The sequence below is a fragment of the Pogonomyrmex barbatus genome, unplaced genomic scaffold, assembly GCF_055798465.1.
Source record: "Pogonomyrmex barbatus isolate J1 unplaced genomic scaffold, ASM5579846v1 scaffold1, whole genome shotgun sequence".
NCBI classification, from domain to species: Eukaryota; Metazoa; Arthropoda; class Insecta; order Hymenoptera; family Formicidae; genus Pogonomyrmex; species Pogonomyrmex barbatus.
In genome coordinates this window covers 13,616,495-13,637,031 of record NW_028297098.1, presented here as the reverse complement: position 1 = coordinate 13,637,031, position 20,537 = coordinate 13,616,495, and the positions used below count along the sequence as shown (strand labels likewise).

The 20,537-nt window shown below is 40.3% G+C and overlaps 1 protein-coding gene across 1 annotated transcript in view; it reads left to right on the top strand.

The window, feature by feature from the left end:
• The window catches only part of LOC105431867 (cyclic GMP-AMP phosphodiesterase SMPDL3A), a 35,751-nt gene extending 17,454 nt beyond the window's left edge, over nucleotides 1-18,297 (top strand). The window contains exons 4-11 of the mRNA XM_089084605.1: nucleotides 1,443-1,611; nucleotides 3,209-3,414; nucleotides 4,279-4,475; nucleotides 12,094-12,274; nucleotides 12,725-12,834; nucleotides 12,999-13,174; nucleotides 13,913-14,044; nucleotides 16,238-18,297. Coding sequence (XP_088940731.1) covers nucleotides 1,443-1,611; nucleotides 3,209-3,414; nucleotides 4,279-4,475; nucleotides 12,094-12,274; nucleotides 12,725-12,834; nucleotides 12,999-13,174; nucleotides 13,913-14,044; nucleotides 16,238-16,358 — 1,292 coding nt within the window. The 3' untranslated portion in view covers nucleotides 16,359-18,297. The remainder of the gene's footprint in view (nucleotides 1-1,442; nucleotides 1,612-3,208; nucleotides 3,415-4,278; nucleotides 4,476-12,093; nucleotides 12,275-12,724; nucleotides 12,835-12,998; nucleotides 13,175-13,912; nucleotides 14,045-16,237) is intronic.
• Nucleotides 18,298-20,537: the final 2,240 nt, after the last annotated feature.

Here is a 20,537-nt window from a genome sequence, read left to right as displayed (position 1 = left end):
GCTACTAATATTCTGCTTTGACGATTTTTGCAATTTTTAAAAGTCGGAGAGATCGCTCGGTAAAATTCATAATTTTATGAAAATAAATTGTGATATTTTCGAATTTTTCTTTTATTAATTTATGAAATGAATTTTTAAGAAAAATGTGATTTGTGTGTCTTTGCTAATGAATTGTAAAATTGAAATTTTACGGTATCTTGACGCTATCTTGACGCAATTTTTACTCAATTTGGCTAGAGTTACTTTTATCATCGAGCTAGGAGAGCTTGATCACGTAATTATTAACAAGTTTTTTACCTCATTCAATTTTTCATATCTTGTTCAATCACTCACGCGAATCTCATTCTATCAAATTTTATTTCGTCTCGAAAGGTTACGTGACCACGATTTTTACGAAATTCGCGTGAAAATTTTCACTTTTCACTTTTTCGCTCTTAGAGAAAATATACGTGATCGAGCTCCCGTTGTGAAATCTGAACCTTGGTGTTACCACCAAGTATCGATGTTGCCAGATGCCTGGAGGTATAAACTTTCCCGAGCGTTTCATGAAAATTTCTCTAAATTTATCAGTGAAAATTTTCGCAACTTCATAATTTCTGAAATATAATGTAGAACGCTGTGAATATTTTTATCTTTTTCTTTCACCTTTTGCTTGTTTTGATAGAAAAGTATCGCACGTGAGATAATTACTTACCATTAAATAACGTGAGATAATTACTTTTCATTAAACAACATATTTATCTAGAAAATTGAAGAATATATTTTGTAGGAATTAATTATCATGACCTAATAATTAATTACTTACTTTGAATATTTGAATTACTGTCATTTAATAAACTTCTCCTTAGTGATTAGACATTAATTTAATAGCCTATGGTTTATGTATTAGACGGTAAACTTTTGTGTCGACAGATTCGTATCGGGATTTTTTTCGAATTGTCCGTTCAGCATGCAGCAAAATGACTCGCGGGCAACTTCGAGCTTTAACGAATACACGCCTCCGTACCGTTATACATTTCATTTTCCGACGATCGCATGAGCAAATTATTATCATTTCTCTAATAGGATGGTAAAACTGTTATTTACTGGCCTCCCGGGCGCGGGTATTTACCGATCGTTCTAAAGAACGTAGCGTGCCCGGCTGGCACGAGACCCGCACGAAATAGCAACGGCTTGAATTACCTCCCCCCCCCCCGATCTACCTACCTCGCTTATTCGACCTACCACCTACCATCCTAGGCCTCGTGTCATACGAACGTTAGCGAGATACAAGTCTGAACTCCCTAAAGTGAGGGGGTAAGCGCGACCCCTGGCCGTTCCTTGTCACGCGGCGCGCACTTTTATTTACCGCAAGTTTCCACGATCATCACGTCGTATTTCCTCTCCGTCGCAACTCTTCCACTTGAATTGGTCTCTCGATCTCATTTACCAACGTGTTCCAGCGTGCTCGAACATGAGAAACAGCGACGGCGGATGGATGAGGCTCGACAAAAGACTGATGGGCAAGTTCGGCAACTACAGTTGCGACTCGCCTTGGGCCCTGGTCGAATCGGCGGCGCGGGCGATGAGATCGAAGCACAGCGAGGGGATCGAGTTCGTCCTGTGGACGGGGTAGGTCCGGACTATTGTTCACAATCGCGTCGTACGACGCGGGGTTGCACGGGGTTTCACAGCGCGTGGTTTCAGCGCAAGTTTCATCGTACGTCGATGGCATCCAAATGGGATTTCATAAATGATAATCTAGTAATTTTTTTTTTTTAACTTATGTATTGTCTCATGAATGCGGATAATTGATGTACAATGTGATCGAAATACGATATGTTGACATAATAAGCTATATATATTAACCAATAATTCGTATTAATGTCTTTCCGCTTTGAATTATACGTATTGAAACGCGAGAATGTTTTATTATCATCAGGATTATTATCACTGTTATTATTGTTATTTTTAAGAGTCCTTTTTCACTTGATTATTTTCGATAATAATAATAATATTATTATTATTATTATTATCATTGCAAATTATTATTGTTGTTGTCGTTATTACTAATTCATATTATATATTTGAAATTTATGAAAATATTCAACGCTTTTATAATAGTCAAACGATATACAACATGCTATCGTTAATAACGATTGTTGTTAAATGAATCATTAACGTATTGTAATTTATTTATGAGGTCTCATTTATTATCAATAAAATTATAAACAAGATCCAGTTTGGGGAATGACAACTTGTTAATTCAGTTAATAACGTGATTATTATATGTGTTGAATATATTACCGTTAAATAAATTTACTTTACGAACGATTTACTAGTTCGAGGCGTACAACTTTCAATTAATTACCGGAAGCGAAGAGTGCAATTCCGCTGACCAGGATAAATATCATATCCATGACCGATGGTTTTCTCCACTTAGCTTTACCGCTTTATTATAATCATTATCATTATCGGAAATGTAGATGCAAACAAATGCAAATGGCAAATGTTAAAATACTGCTAAAGTATAAATTATTTATTTTCGAAAAGTATAGCTTTGAAACCGTATGAATTTCAAATCCGTTCGGCATTAATATGTTAATAAGATTTGACATATTGAACTCGTATTTCCGTGTTTCAAACTAATTTCGTTCCTATTAGTCTAATATACGTAATCATATTTTGAGATTAATTATAAGTTGAGCTTTAATTACGTTTTCTTATATTTTTAATATATCAATTTAATATATCGAAGATATATATTCAGATATTAATCTGTATCGTTTTCTAAAAAGAACAGTCTGAACTTTTCTCATCCCTTTTTCTCGCCCTTTTCTCCATGTTTATAAATTTATTCTTTCGAAACGTGCCACTTGCATCTTGTCGCGTCGAAGTTTTCTTCGGCGTCCGTCATCGAAGCGACAAAAGACGAAGTGTGTCGGGGGTTTAATCAGTTATCGTTGACGTAACAATTATCAGCGTTCCGCTCGGGTGACAAGTCGCACGTCTGATTTCGTCCTCGTCATCGTCGTGCCGCATTGCGCCTCATCTCTTGCGTGTCGGCGCGGCGCGGCGCGGCGCGACGCGACGAGCCCGTCCTTATCCGGGGACATTTCCTCTTCTCCGTTCTATTTATCGACGATAATCACCGACGCTCGCGTTGTAATCCCCGAGTGCGCGCGTTCTATGTAACTAGGACTAACGAGGCTGTAACTACTTGTTGCAGTGACGCGCTGACGCGCAATGCCGGCATGAACGCGGAGCTGCGTCTGCAGTGTTTGCGGAATTTGACCGATCTGTTGCACCGCACGTTCAAAGGGCACTTCGTATTCCCCGCGCTCGGCCATGAAGACATCGGCGTGAATTACACGCAGCTCGCGAGCCTCTGGCAGAACTGGCTACCGCCGGAAGCCGTAGACACTTTTGTAAAGGGTAAGTAGGCAAATCACCGCTGAAACGAAACCAGTCGAAAGAATCGATTTATGAAAAAGTATTTTCTTTTTTTTTTTTTTTTTTTTTTATTATTTTGACAAACAGAGAACAACTTCTTATAAATTTTTGGATGCTGAAAACGATGTTACAAATTAAATTTTTCCAGCAATTTTTAAATTTCCCCCCAAAAATTGAAGTTTAATGTATAAAGAATGTTTAATGTGTAAAAAAAGTTTTTTGCGATATTTGAAAATTTTTTATAAAAAAAGTTAACGATGATACCTTGAGATTCTAATTAAAATTCATCTCTATAAAATGCACTTTTTTTATTTTAACATCTTAATTTTTAGCCATGTTTCATAAAGAATTTTAATACAAAGTTTTGTTAAATAGCAAAAGTCTGTGCTGGAAAAATTTGGCTTGCGGCATTGTTTTCAGTAAAAAACTAGAAGAAATTTATTTGGTTCACAAAACTTTCTGCTGTAAACTAGTAACTAATAACTGAATGATGATAATCATCGAGTCAATTTCGTTCTAAATCAGTGATACGTTATACGGTCGATTTAACTTCGGAGAATCTTTATATATATTTTGATAAAACATTATGCCGCGATATTTATTTATCATTGTATCTTAACATATTAAAATTCAAAAAGAGGCATCTTACGGGGCTCCCGAGAGCTGCATAAGTGATCGGCGAACGAGGTCTGTGCCGCTCTTTGATTCGAAACGCGCGCAACGGATCGATGCAACATTTATAGATGCCCTCTCCCTTTGAAAATGTTACGGCACAAAGTAAGCTTATTGGCGGGCATAAATTCGCCCCGGCTTTACCGCCACGGCACTATTCAAAATTTGTTGCAGCCGGCTACTATACGATCGAGCAGCGCTCGAAAAAATATCGGATCGTCTTCCTTAATACGAATTTGTGGCTGAGCTCGGTCGACAGCCGTATGCTGCATCGCGCCGGAAGCAGCACGGTCGATAACATGCAGGATCCCTTCGGCCAATGGTCCTGGTTCCAGTCGGTCCTCGAGAATGCGCGGAAGAAGAAAGAGACGGTAGGTTGTTACTTTGCGATATATGATATTATTGGTCTTCCGAGTGAGCTATTATACCGCGCGTTACTCGGACGCGCATTACTTTCCTCCTGTTATATTGCGCTCTTCCGTCGTCGTTATACGACGGCGGATAATAAATAATTCCCGGCATCGCCGTATCGATAAACGATTTTATGGATTATTGTCGAGGATAAGGAAGTACCGTGAAAATGATAAAGGCGAGGCCTCGCGCGCGGTTCCGGTTGCGCGCGGAGAACAGAGAGAGCGGAATCTAAACGAGAGGATACCGATGAAAATCGGGAAGAGATTCGGTATTAATTCAACCGGACTGATCCCTGTTTGGATAGTCTGTCGGGATAATGGAATTTTCATTTTTTAATGTATGTATCATATTATTTCGACGGCGATATCGATTTTTGGTGTGCACTGCACACTGGTTCGAAACTCTTCAACGTACGTGGAACTAAATTAGGCGGAAATATTCTATGAGACTATCTTTGTACGTAATACGATTTCGAATATTGGACTCGTATAATGGCCGCATTGAAATTTTTCGTGTCCATTGAATCGCGCGCGTGCGCGCGCGCGCGCGCGCGCGCGCGCGTGTGTGTGTGTGTGTGTGTGTGTGTGTGTGTGCGTGTGTGCGTGCTGTCCCGTACAGATTGCACGTAAAAAGATAATACAGGGCAAAGAATTTTTACGTGTCATCAATTTTCTCGGATCGATGGAAATGAACGACGGGATATTTCGGAGAGGGCGTCGAGTCACCTGCCATTATAAGCGCAAGTAAATTAAGCTCTTTCTAATGAAGCTGATCATCGATAAATCTGTGGACACGAGTTTTAACAGGGAAATTGATTGGATAAACGAACGTTTAATCATGGAAAATCGATGTACCCTCGGTGTCAGGTATGCCCTAAATTATATAAAATTACGCAATTTCATACTTTTAGATATTCGCGCACGACGAGTTATTGACAGAACTGTGTTTGACAATTTGTCACAAATGTTGAGTGCGTATTTAAGAGATAAAACGTAACATTAAAAAATAAATAACAGCTTACGCAATATTGAATTAACCGGTGAAAAATACAATTTATATTTTGCAAGTAACAATTATGAAGTCCGAATATTTGAAAACAATGCATAATTTGTATTTCTTTCCAAATGTCGCACATCTATATTCTAAAATTAAATATCGTTTTGCTATTTTAGATTTCTGTGTATATTTATATATAAGTCTGTATATATTTATGTATTATTGAACGATCGACTCTTGTTATTTTAATTAGATTCGTTCTATACATAATATACCACGATGATTAAACGAGTCAACGAGCAAAAAACATCACAAAGTTTTTAAACATATGCTAATGGAGTTGAGATACCTTTTTTTTTGGGATGAACGCGTCAATATTATTCGCTTATCATGAAGAAACTCGCATCAAACAGCTGATGCAAATGACGCAAAAAGGGGAGGATGAGAGGTACTTGTTCTTTGCACGTCCAATAAATTACTAAATAGATTTTTAATCAGCGCCGCGGCGGCTCGCTTTTATACAGAACTTCGCGAGTATATACGAATATTCGATACAAACTTCTAGCCAATGCAAAAACGCTTGGGCCACTCGCACGATCGCGCTTATTGGAAAGCACGTTTCGCGAACTTTCCTTTGGAAGATTAATATCAAAAGTCGCGAATCTCGCGCGCAATATCGCTTAATTCAATATCTTACTTTTTTTTTTTTTTGCGAGATACGCCGCTCCTCCCGTCCAATAACATCGCGCCATAATTTTTTTAAAATGAAGTAAACCCAAACTTTCCTCCGTTGTGCTTAATCCTCGGGGTACACTTCGATCGGATGATATTTACTTTAATTTAACTTAATGACAGATTGACTTAACGGTATCACGACAGGCGTAACGGTATAACGACAGTTTGCGGCGTGAGTTCTAATATCGTTCTACATCGGGTACACAGAGAATTCTCGCGATTACCAGTGCCGTCAAGCTCGCCGGACATCGTAGAATTATGGATGGCACGTGTTCCGTTCGGTAAATATGCACGTATAAAACACTCCCCCCCGGTATCTCGCGTGTCACACGGCAAGTTGTTGAGTAATTGAAGGCTGCCCAAAGATGCAAAGATATTACTCGGTTTCGCGGTTTATCATTTCGCGAAAAGCGTGGAAAACCCACAAACTGCGTGACGGCATTGGGGCAAAATTTAAGACGACGGTTATGACTCTCTCATCTCACTCCGCTGCGCGACGAGATTGTTTCTCTTTTTCTTTTCTTTTTTTTTTTTTTTTTTTTTTTCATTATTTCAAGAATAAACTACACGATGCGCGCGATGGACAATTGCAATGTAAGCAATGAAAAAGATCGCGCGGTATAAACGTATTTTTGCGCTGCATGTCCGTCGTATTAAAATGTCAACGCGACACAGGTGCGATCGTCAAGAAGATAAATTTTAATGAAATAAATTCCCGCGGCGCATACGAGGACATACGAGGCGAATAAAATCCCGCTGATCGGACTTCAATGGGATGTATGATTTATCAAGCGAGCTGTTTTGTCGTCATCATTTTCGTTCCTCCTCGTTCGCACGTTTATAAATTATGACACGGGACTAGACACGTTCGCTGGACGGACAGCTGACGACACATCGCGATTTTCGATTCTCTTTCTTGATCACGTTTTGGGTCATTATTCGACAGTTTATCAGCTCTTGAGCGGCGCGCATCCACGAATCCGAAGCTTTCTCGGAAACTCGAGGATGGAAATTTATAACCACAGCTAACCGGATCTTCGTAGGAAGACGGAACAAATTGTATAATCGCCATCGACGATTCGAATGCAAATTGCAACGAAAGAGCGACTCTATTCCCGACAAATACAATTTCCCCGGGATTTCCCTTCTCGATGTATTACATGATCTCCTCCCCTCTCTCTCTCTCTCTCTCTCTCTCTCTCTCTCTCTTCCTCCCCCCTCTCTTTTTCTTCCCTTCTCGGCGCCATAAAACGCTCGATGACAAATCATAGGTAATGCCCATTACGCTCGGATATCGGAGATCGTTGCGAGATCGCGGCGAGAGACGAGGAGGACGCGAGGCTCGCAAATTTATCCTCTTCGATCAGCGAGGCAATTAATTCGGCGTGGCCGCCTCGCGAAAGCCACGGTCGCGACGGTTCTGGTATCGTTCGCGGCGGGCGAACGGAAATCTTCCGAGCCGGGACCTATCGAATATCGCGGTTCCCGGGGTTATCGGTTATCGATTACGCCGCGGGGCGTGTAGTAGAACGAGTCCGACATACGCGAGGGAGGTCCTTCACGCGACCGAGATGGCACGACCAACGATAAATTATGGAAGGACTTGGTATTCCATACATGGGCCTGCGAGAGGAGACCCCCGTCCGTATACGTAAACCGTTGCACGCCATCGTCATTGATCCCGATCGTATTAACCGGCGAGCGCAACTGAAAGAGAGAGAGAGAGAGAGAGAGAGAGAGAGAGAGAGAGAGAGAGAGAGAGAGAGAGTGTGTGTGTGTGTGTGTGTGTGTGTGTGTGTGTGTGTGTGTGTGTGTGTGTGTGTGTGTGTGTGGAGAGTGAGAGGAAGAGAGGGAGGGCGGGAGGGAGGGAGGGAGGGAGTTGAGCCGCGCCGTCGCGTTCATCCACGACACTATCGTGCATTCACCTACATGCACGTCCGAAAAGGCAACCCTGTTACCCCGCGATGCATAACGCCACCGACTGGCTCGCGTATGAAGAGTAGTGACGTTATTTTTCAGTGTACCTTCGACTACGTGCGCAATAAAACTCCGGGTAAATTTTTGATACTGTATGATCAAAAGTTAGAAATTATTTGCGGAATTTACTATGGCACACAAGCTAAACCCCCCATTGTATATTTAAAGCAGAATGCGGTTACATATATCTAGCCTATATATATTCTATCGATACGAAAAAAAAAAAGATCGTTTTTTTTTTAATTATCGCCTGCTTCACATATTCACGCATCCGCGTTGCACCATTTTAGCCCTATGAATTGTTTGTTAAGGCTCGTTAAGGTTCGATAATATTCAAGAAATTTTTCTGAAATCTTAAATATTTTCCTGAAGTCCTTTTTTAGTAAAAATAAGACATTGAAGGAATATTTACAATTGAGTAACAGCGCTCCGTGTGATGAGTTTCGATAAACGTAGCCGTATTCTTTGCTAAATGTACGATATGCCGTAAGCTCTTGGAAGATTCTTAAAGCTTCCCTTCGTCTCCCCTTCCTCTCTCTCTCTCTCTCTCTCTCTCTCTCTCTCTCTCTCTCTCTCTCCTCTTTTTTCTCGGAAAGCTCTTAATGCGGATCAACGAGCGTAGAAGCAAAATAGCCGTCGCACGATAGGTCCTCCTCAAAGCAATGAAATAACCAGTAGGGTAATAACAATCGGAAAATGTAGCGAGCATGGCTCGTTGGTCGCGACTTTGATAACCAGCAATAATTTTCCTCGACTCCCTCCCCGCTCCCCGTCGTCCTCTTATCCTCCTCTTTCTCCATCCTGTTCCTCGATGTTCGCTCGATCGCACCGCGAACGCGCTCCCCCGGGGATTTCCGGAGAAGAATTCTCGGAAAATCTTGTACGTCCTTATGTGCCCGGATAAAAAGAGCGCGCGGAGACACGGATGCAAGAAGGACGAAGGGAGGCGGTGAGCGGGAAGGGCGGATGCCCAGGTTCCGAGATAGAATCCGATTTTCCGTGGACAGATATAATCCGGTGCCGGTGCCGTTTCGCAAACGGTCCGAGAGCGGGGCTTCTCGATCCCAGGCATTCCCATAGAGACGGGGCGATGTCGCGGCAAACGGCAAACGGACGGCCCACCCATCCCGAGAAAGAGGAGGAGGAGGAGGAGGATGGCGGGAGGGGGGAGAAGGAAATGAATCGATCGATCGTTTCCAACGTCGGACGGATAATGCGATTACAAATTACGAGTCGTTTAAGAGCGTCAGCGGCAAAACTGACCAATCAGCGACCCATTGTAGCCCGGTCCAATTCGTTCGTGCCTCCCTTGAATGGCAGCCGTGATTCCTGCACCTTCGGCAAAAGGCCCTCGGCGGCAATTTAAAATCGACGTCTGCGCGCTTTTCACGCGATATTTTTCAATCTCCGCGGCACCGACAATTCGGTTGTTTGCGGAGAGCGCGCTTTTTGCCACCCCCTCACGCCGCGGACCGGCCGAGCGTTTTTGCGTTTATCCCGCGGACCGCAACGCGCGCCGCGCGCGACGATTCGCCACATAATTTCAAACGTGTCACTCTCTCTCATTCAACCCCATCCACCGCCATTTACTTTTCAAAGGAGGCGGCCTTTTCCCCACGGGGCGATTTGACGAGAAAGGATCCATCCTGCGAATGGAAAATGTATCTCTCTTTCACCGTTATCCACTTAACGAGTTTTGCTTTATCCATCTACTATCTTGGCCAGAATGGCCCTATGGGAATATCACCATGGTTGCTTCGTTCCGAACGCTATTGGTATATTCCTATCCATCAAATATACGCGTCATATCAATATAATAAGTTCTTATGATTATTGATATCATCAATGTCTTCACGATAATTTTAGAAAAAAAAACGTACGTATTATTAAAACATTGCTATATAATATATATAAAAAAGGTAAAAATTAATATTTTATTAATATTTTATTAATATTTTATTAATATTTTATTATTTAATATGAAAGATTTCTCATATGCAAAATACAATGTTAAACAGATAAAATCAGGTAAAAAAACGATATAATTTTAGGACATCTTACAATTATACAATTATACAATTATTATACAATTTTTAGTGACATTATACAATTTTATTGACTAATTAAACAATAGTCATTAGGTCTAATACATTTTCCGATCGTCCTTCGAAAGTGTCTCCTCTCCGATAATTAACGAGATCCTCGACTGCTTTTTCAATCAGAAGCCCTGTCTCGGCGCTCGGCGCCAACTTCTGCGTCAATTTGCGTTTCGAGCCGGCGGGACTAATTTCGCGTACGTGTCCGATTAGATATCAGGTCCTTCGTATCTCCAATCCTTCGTCGTTGTGACAGACACCATGATCGAACACAATCGCAGATGCGCGCGCGCGCGCGCGCGCGCGTGTGTGTGTGTGTGTGTGTGTGTGTGCGAATCCGTGTGTGCGCCCAGCGCTGCTATCCGCGAGCGACTGGCCGGTTTGCCAATGCTAACGAGACTTCCTGCGTCCCGAGAGACACATTGCGTAGCCACGTACGTGATTCACCCCCCAGAGCGTCTGTTTAACCGGGACGTAGTCACGCGACGTAACTAAGGATCCTCTGTTCAACGAGAATACCTCCGGTCTCGTTGTCTGAGAGTATCGCGCGAGAATCGTCGCTACTTCTCAATGACCAACGAGACCCATTTCTTTTTTATTCGCAATCTGTATAAATTATTCCATCATGAATTTGTGATATCATTATTATTATTATACTTAAGTTTCGATCGATCATTTAGTTCTAATAAAGCTACTTTCGCGTTTATATCAAATATTATTATACTAAGTTTCGATCGGTCATTTAGCTCTAATAAAGTTTACTTTTGCGTTAATATCGAAGCATTTTTATGTATAAAACAAGATTTGTAGGTTTATATATGTATCTTCTCTGATAAAAATAAATCTAATAATAAATTACGTTACAGGTAAAATTTGCAACACGATAAGAGATGCAAGTATTCTTTAAATACGAGATATTAAGAATTAAGAATTACTATTTGTCTTTTATTTCTATTCTATTTATATAAGATATACTTTGTTGTATGCATCTATTCCAATTATAAATTGGAATATCAATTAGTGATGATCAACAATAAATTTTCACTGCAGTTATGTTTAAACTCGTTCTTATGGTTTTAATTAATTTTATAATTGGAATAGCGTGACTTAACTTTGCACTCTCTTTGATTGTAAAAGTAGAGATATTTATACTCGAATTTGAAATAACATTACGAATGTATAAATATTTCCATTCATATATTTATAGACGTACTGCCACTTAAAACATGAGACAACATTTAAAAATAAATTTAGAAATAGCGGACAAATTCTTGAGATAGCATTGTTATAAATAGATTATGTAACAATGGAGATATATTTGTGAGGATATATAATCAAAGTACATAAGTATGCAAAATCCATTACGATTACAATAATAAATACATTAATATCTAACAGCAGAACATAACAAGAGTTGTACTCAGCCATGAGTTAATTGATTATAAAAATTTTATTACAAAAATAATATTTAACAAACTGTCAGTCTCTAAGACTTCGAGTATACGAGAATTGTATGTATACAAAAATAACTTTATAATAACGTAAACATATATTGTAAATAAAGTATATTCTCGTGTCACAAACATAACGCGGCTCGTCAAAGATTCATCTGCATAGCAACATCGAGTTGCTAGGAACATGGAGTTTTCATGAATGGATATTAAGATAGAACATAGATGACGAAACACCAAGTTGACCTAACTATGCAGATTCCCCCCCTCGAAATATCGATGTTCGATGCTTCATTCCTATTCTGCTCTGTTACGGTCAGGTATACATAGTCGGCCACACACCGCCGGGGGTGGACGACCACGAAAACGGCGCCGCGGCGCTCAACGAGAGGCACAACACGAAGTATCTGCAGGTGGTGCGGCTTTATTCGGACATCATCCGAGGACAGTTCTTTGGCCACTGGCATTCGGATACATTCCGCGTGATATACAGCGACACAGGTATATTACCTTCAGCGAAGTGTCAAGATTTATTTATGAACAACTGTAGAGAGTCACGTGATCCTGCACGTGTCTCTCCGTATCGCGATAATATTTCGCGATAGTATTTGTCCTCAATATTACATTTCCTCCTGGGTTACTACCCAGGTAGGGTAGGTTGAGTTTACTCTGGAATAAAGCAACGTCAATCCTCGATTTTGTCTGTCATAAAGATGTTTGTCGAACTACCGAATGTCCCATTTGAAGGGAAGAAAATGAATTTCTCGGACGGATAATTTATTTATTAATTCTCGTCGTTCGTTTGCCCCCTTGAGCGTTATTGCTTTATCAATTCTCTCTCTCTCTCTCTCTCTCTCTCTCTCTCTCTCTCTCTCTCTCTTTGACCTTAATTTTATTAATACTCGCAGCGCACTTAATTAATTTCGGTGAAACGATACTCGCGTTGAACAGGTCTGCCCGTATCCTGGATAATGATGGCTCCCAGCGTAACGCCGAACGCTGTCGGCGGGCCCAACAACCCGGGCTTGCGACTCTACAAATTCGAAACTAACACCGGACAGGTACGTGGTCGTGTGTGTGTGTATATATATATATATATATATATATTCTTGATAATATCACGGCGTTCCCCCGCCGTAACGGTCTATTTGCGCGACGTACCGATTTCAAAGGGGACGCAGAAATGTAGGACCACATATATGTCTATGTGTTGCACGCTGCGCAGATTCTGGATTACACGCAGTACTATCTTAATCTGCCTGAAGCGAATTCAATCGGCAAAGCGAACTGGATAGTCGAGTACTCGCTGCTCGACTATTATGAGCTGCAGGAGATATCGGCGATCACTCTTCACGATCTGGCGGACCGGTTTACTCAGTCGAACGATTACGCCTTCGTCAGGTATGTGTGTGCGTTGAAATGGATCGATCGATCCATTCGCGTAATGTTATAGCCCTAAAACCATAACCCATAACAGTACCCCCGCTAATTACTGGCCTCGATTACGAGGCTCAAGCCGCGCGCGCGTGTCTCGTGCCTCCAGCACATTTTTTTCTGCCCTTAAGTAATCAACGAACACAATATGGACATCGAGGCAAATAGATCATCTAAAAATACCACAATTCGTATCGCGAACGCTAATGACGATTCTTACGTAGTAAGGAATTGACCGGGCGATCGTGTTTGTCTCGCTATCGTCTATCGCCTATTATTATTACACAGCACGTTCCGCATAAATACCAAACGAAATATTTCGAAGGGGGGTGGGAGGGTTAATGCCGACACGCTAAGTGTCGACGGTTGCGTGAGATATCAACATATATATATATATATATATATATATGCTCACGGTCGAGAATTAATAATTCCCGCGTTTCTCCATGTGAGCCGCCGCAATTATATATCTCGGTATATAATATCTGACTCTGGCCTGCGACATCGTGATAATTGTCTACCCCTTTTCGAGACGCGCGCGCCATTACGATGCTAATGACAGTCCTGATACCCGGCCACTCCCGCGTTTCTCCTAATGCACAAGCCCGGTCCCAGCCTGTGTATATTATCCATCCTCGCGCATCCCGCGCACGTTTCGCGCGCGTGTGCGTGCGTGCGTGTATGTGTCTGTCCTATGTTCCGCAGGTATTACGCGGCCAACACGGTCTCGGTGCCGCGCGAGGTGGAGCAAATCTGGGGCTGCGGCGGACCTCTCAACGGAGTCTGTGCGCTGCATCATTACTGCACTGTGACAAGGCTCAATCCCGAGACCTACAAGTACGCCACACCTTCAACAACTTCAACTCGCGAAAATGATCAATTCTTTGAAAGCTTATTAGTATTATTTTGAAATATATTTATATTTATTCTTCTTCTATCTTCGATAATTATGAAAAATTTCTTTTTGTCGACTGTCTAATTTTTCTCTTGTTTCTTATGAAAACTTGTTTGCGTTGAAAAAAACACATTTGATCGATTTCGCGAGCATGGCAACTAGGTTGAATGTATTTTATTTAATTTATCGTTGAAACGACAAATAAATCTCAAATTTGGAACGGTTATGCAGCATATGTCAAGAAAATTGCACCATATTCGAAGTATATTCGTGACATCGATAAACTTATTTTACGAGAAAAGTATTAAATTTTCCTTGTAACAAAATTGACAGGTTTATTGAGAATCTTCATTTATGAAAGATCTTCCATTTTTAAGTGAGTTCGGAAGTGAATTCGGAATCAATCTTGATTTCATTTCTTCATTCAATATATGCAATCTTGGTTAATTTTAATAGCCAATTAAATTTAATATTTTGATAGTAAATTATCGTAAAACTTTATCGTGGCCAAATTTAATCGCTTTCTGTTATTTCGAAAACGCAGCTGAGTACCATCAGTACCCAGATGACGCCTATGCTCATGAAACTTGGAATCCATTGAGAGTATAGTAAGCTCTCGATGTTCGTCGTTAATTGGTTGCGTATACGTGAAGCGAATACCGATTACATCAGAGTGCTCTACAGCAAAGCACATCGCACACATTACGCACGCGATCTAAGTATAATAATATTATTACGGGAGAGAAGTGAAGAAAATTCCAAAAGCTTCAGTAATGAAAGCTCTTCTCTTTGTACATCCCGAATACCGTAAATATCGTCAATAATTTTCGAAAATATTTAATATTAAAAACTTTTTATTGATGTCGACGTAGTTTAAAGAAATATCTTTTTCATTATTAAATTTGATTTTACAAACCTAAATAGAAAAGTAGATTAGACGATAATTGTGAATTATCTATTAGAAAATTTAAAATGTTTTATTGGTACAAAATTTAAAAAAATTAGAAAAAAATTTTATATATATATATAGATTTTTCCGTATATCATACTATCCGAAATCAATATACTCTTTCGTTTTCTAAAGTATGTTAAAAGTCTAACATATTAAAGCAGCAGAGGAGACAAAGGTTCAATTCCAAAAGAGTTGTCTCGATTGTAATTTCAAAGTGGAACAAAAGTCAGTAATACACATAACGGGCTAGATAAATGTCGACACGAAGATGGATAAATGGAAAGACGAATAGAGAGGGATTACTGCACTTTTCAATATTCGCAAAACGGCAAGACGTTTTCGTAAATTAAGCATCGCGAAAGCTCCCTGAGAGCGTCATGTAATCTTGCAAAGTCTTGGAAGAGTCTCAAAGAATCCAAAGATTTCAGAGAATTCTCAGCGAGGTATGGCTTAGCGCGGTAATGTTTCGAAGTTGCAAGCAATTTCGTATTAGCCAGTAATGTTGTAACACCTTACGACTGACTGCTCCTGTAAAAATAATAGGAACATACGCGCCAGACAGATTTTTAAAGAAACTTCGCACGCGAATCTCCTTTAACGTGCACTCGAAGCGAGGAGCATGCATTATGTATCGGGCAAAACAGCGACGGAGAGAAATATATTATTGATGGAATAAGAAATGTCTCCTCTATTTTTTTTCTCGAGTTGACCTCAATTTGATATATTGCGCGCGAGAAGATAACAGAAACGTAAATACCCGATGGCCGATGTTTTTGCTCGGCAGCCAGTTTATCTCGGAATTTTCAGAGGCCACGGAAATTTTCCGATTCTCGCAATGGTCGGCGGAGAAATTCGGATCGGCTATCGACCGTATATTCGATGTTAATGCATTCGCAAATACGTAGAATGGCTGTTAACGTTTTTTTTTATATATTTTTTCTATTTTTTTTAATCGCTATCGTCATTTTGATTTATAAAGAATAGACTAATGGCATGTTTGACTAATGACAATTATTGGAAAGACATAAAATTAACTATTGTGCATTTTCATATACATTATATATAGTAAAAAAATTAATTAATTTAAAAAGTATTTACTAGAGATAATTTTGACAAATTATTATTATTATTCTTTCTTATTCGTTATGAAAGTCTTGTACATGAATGTATGTTACGCTCACAGGGAATGCTATTCGTCCTACGCCTATGCCCTGGCGTCCACGGGACACTCCACCGTACGTCTCTACTTCGCGTTGCATCTGTTAATCCTGCTGATTTGCGCCGAGGTTCTGAACGACCGGTAGGATGAACGAGATGAGAGGACTCTCGATAGCGCGGGCTACGCCTCGCGTCGGCCCTCCAACGCAACAGCGGTCCGCGTCTTTTCTCTGGCAGAATCCGATCGGGATGCGTTATCGATCGGCTACGGATCGGATCGGTCTAGAAGCGGTCCACGAGTCAAGGCGAGCGCATCTAGCGATACGGCGTTACGGTGTGTCATCTACTTTGTCTATGTCTCTGTCGTGTCTCCGTCTTCTCCTTGTCGCGCCACCGAAATTGTTCAGGCGCGCCTTCGTTCCGTCGTGTTTGGTGTTGCGTGTCTACGCGTTTTTTCAACTGAGTTCACTGTAAAAATTCCGAATTCCAGATATAGGGGATATCCGACAGATATCCAGGATGATTTCGAATCCCGCCGCGCAATTCAGCTTTGAAATTGAGATATCCGAATAATTCGGGTACGATTATTCGAATAATTCCAGTAATTTGGACAATTCGGATAAATCGGATAATTTGATTTGAGTGATTTGGATAATATTCGTGTATTAAAATAACGTTTGAATATTGGTAATGAACGATTTGTGACTTCTTTCCTTTCTGGCCTTCCGCACCCTTCTCTCTCTCTCTCTCTCTCTCTCTCTCTCTCTCTCTCTCTCTCTCTCTATATCTCTTTCAAACAAATAAAGATTTCAAATTTGTTAAAAAAATCCATTACTAAAATTAAAATAAAAAAATTTTGGAATTATTGAAAAATTTGATATTAACAAAATAGTATAAAATTCCTAATTATATACTTTTCAAATATCCAAATATTTTGAATTGGAAATCTCGTAATCGTATTTATCCGAAATATCTGAATGATATGTGAGTAAAATTGGATTTGCTTGGTTAAGTCGATAAATTGATAATAATTCTTCCTTACAGAATTTATTAATTAGATGCGGTAAAAATTATGATAATGATCAATTTCTGATTTTCTTCCAATTTAATGTAAATTATTAAAATTTTTCTTATTCTTTTTATTTCTATGCATATTTTGATGTAATTTTACATGTTATAGTTTATAAATTATTAACAAAAATTTTTATTAATTTTACATTCTTATGTAATCATTAGATGAGTATATAATAAAATTTGGCATATGCAAAAAATTAATATTGATATAAAGTTCATCAATTTTTGAATTTTTTAAATCATATCTTTTATCTATATGTTTACATAGACTGCACATCTGCATATCTACATATTCTGGACAAGGAAATACCAAGAATTATCAGCAATATATCAATGTAATCAAGGTGGTCTTTCTTACCATATCTGAACAATTATCCAAATATTTATAGACTTAAGTTGCAAATTATTCGCATGAAAGTAATTTGCTGCGTTTCTTCGGTGCGGCTGCCGTTGCAGAAAGAAAAGAGAAACACAGGAAGATAGAGATTGCATCGAAATTATTCCTTTCGTCATCGTTCGCGAGTTTCGCGAGCGCTCTCAAGTGTAAACCATCGATCGACGTAACATTTCATCCAGCGGGGTGATCCTCACGTTTCGCGCTCGCGAACGATGCGAGAGCTGCAACGATCGTCTTATCTTCGGCGATAAGGTGCGAATACGTAAAAGACGGCCGCGCCGGAGTAAATAAAAAAAAAAAAAAAAAAAAAAAAGGATCGAAAGGTCGAGAGAAGTCCCCTTAGTTGTACCGCATTCTCGAATAAATACCGGCGTCCTCGCGGCATGCTTATATTCAAATGTAATTAAAGTTTTACACGGGGGACTTTTACGCCGTTTCGTAATCCAATGTCAAAACTCCGGAACACTGCCCTGGAAAACGCTCCGAGCAAAGTCGATGACTCGAGAAGGAGGCTGCGTCGAAGCTCTCATAGCTTAAAGATTATATTCGTACTACCATTTCGCGATTGTCGGAACGATGCAGTATTTCTTAATAAAGGACTCATGGATTTGTAACAGGGGGTTCTCTTATTTATCCTACACTCTCTCACCACCACTCTCGTCCTCCCCGTTCTCGAAAAAGATACAGTCTTCATTATAAGTTTATCTGACCGCATTTCTCCGTCGCGCGACACGTAAAGTAATATATCTTTAACTTACTATATACAGGTAACGAGACTGTCACGTCCAATAATAAAGCATTTCTGACGGGAGGATTGATTAAACGCGCCAGATGTTTTTCTTGAAAAATTACTTTTCGCGATATCGAATATAAACAAAGAAAAAAAAAGGCATCGAGGCATAAAATTCCTCTAAAAGCCTGTATTAAGCACGCCGAGTTAGGCTTTAGCTCACTTTCTATTTTCTTTCAAAATACGATGTCGTATTTCCGCGTTGCGAATATGATCGTGTTAAAAGATTATTAGTAGACGGCGAGAGATTTTACGGGTCGATTTGAAAACAGCATTCTCCGCCATTAAAAAAGTCATTAACAATTACGAGGACAAAATCCGCGGAATGAGCGCGGGCTTTTAAAAAGCAATTACGCTCCCAGATATTATTTCTCATGGATACGGCTGAACGCAGACTGCGCCGCGACTCTCTCGTCCCGGCTCGTTTTCAGACTCCGATGAGCAGTTACCAGAATTCAGAATTTACTCGTATAACGAGATATAACGGGGGGAGAGGTCTCAATTAATTCCGCGGCCGCTACAGTTAGCAGGCTAACCCAACTTCTCTCTCTCTCTCTCTCTCTCTCTCTCTCTCTCTCTCTCTCTCTCTCTCTCTCAAACGAGAGAGCTCCGAGGCTCGCGCACGTGGTGACAGCAAATATGAAGATAAGTCGTTCATTAACACGAAGGGGAACATTTAGTGGAAAATGTGAGAATTTTGTTGGCGTAATGAGAGCCCGGCTTTCCCGGCGACAAGCCGTTCTCCGTTCGTCGAGGGAACGGCTGAGCGGAGAGCAAAGGTGGAGAGAAAGCGGCTGCGAAGATATTCAGGATATTCCAGCTGGCCCCGGCACACATCCCTCTCTCGGTCTTGCCGATTACCACTTACGTACGGTAAGTACGCAAGAGCTACACGTAGGCATATGTGCGTGCGCGCCGTTAATTACATAAGTTAACGAACATGCCGCGTACTGCGACCGCGAACTCGCGCACACGCGTTACGCATTCATATCAACGTACGCGTTCGGAGGGAGAGGAACGATGGGAGGGAGGGAGGGAGGGAGAGAGTCGTATATTCTCGGGAGGATTGCGCGAATTCATCGCTCATCGCTGGGGAGAATCGAGGTATCGCAAACATTGGAGAATCTCACCCGCTCGTACGTACATAGGCACGTTCGGTTCGCGTCGGTGTGTGCGCGTCTGTGTACACCGCATCGCGATACGACGCTCGCCGTGTGTTTTGCATACGCACGCACGCACGCACGCACGCGGCAGTGCGCCGCGAGGCGCCTCGAAGCTGGTAAACACAGTTATAATGTGTGTTTGTATATTGACATAAATCTTTCGCCCACTTTCCGTACGCGAGCCGTACGCGGTAAAATTACCGCGTGCATCCGGAGCTGCGGCGTGACGCCGTCGACGCATCGCGGCACTGCCGATGTTGCGAGATGCGTCCGATGTCCAGAGAAGAGAACGATTTTCCTCGTGAAAAAAATATACATAATATAGTGAGTGGCAATTGTAATGAAGTTTTAATTCCGAACAAATCTGATTCTTCCCATGATATTTTTTCCAAACGCTCTCGACCAACATATTTAAACATGCAAATAAATCAAGATTATAATGTTAAAATAATATCGTTAACTGTTTAGAGAATTACGTAATAAAAAATTTGATCATGGACATGGAACAATTTCAATTTTAAGTCATATTATTAAATTGATCTACATAACGTGGTTCTTTCCAATAAAAAGTGATTAAGAAAATGTTTAAATAATTCTAAATGTTTAAATGTCCGACTATATTTGAACGGCTATTTGATATTTAAAATAATTATCCAATTTACATTATAAAATCTACATTTTTTATATTTATCTTTCATCGTAAAAAGATAGGAATTATCTTCTTTCTCATTCTATTATTCGTCTAGAAACAGTCTATATAATTTTACGATATTATTTATAATAATTCTTTTAATGTAAAATGTTTAATATAAAATTTTTTTATATTTTTTTTATATTTTTAAATATCATTCAAGAAATTGATCGATCACAATATTCGGTGCGTCGTAAACAACACTGTTGA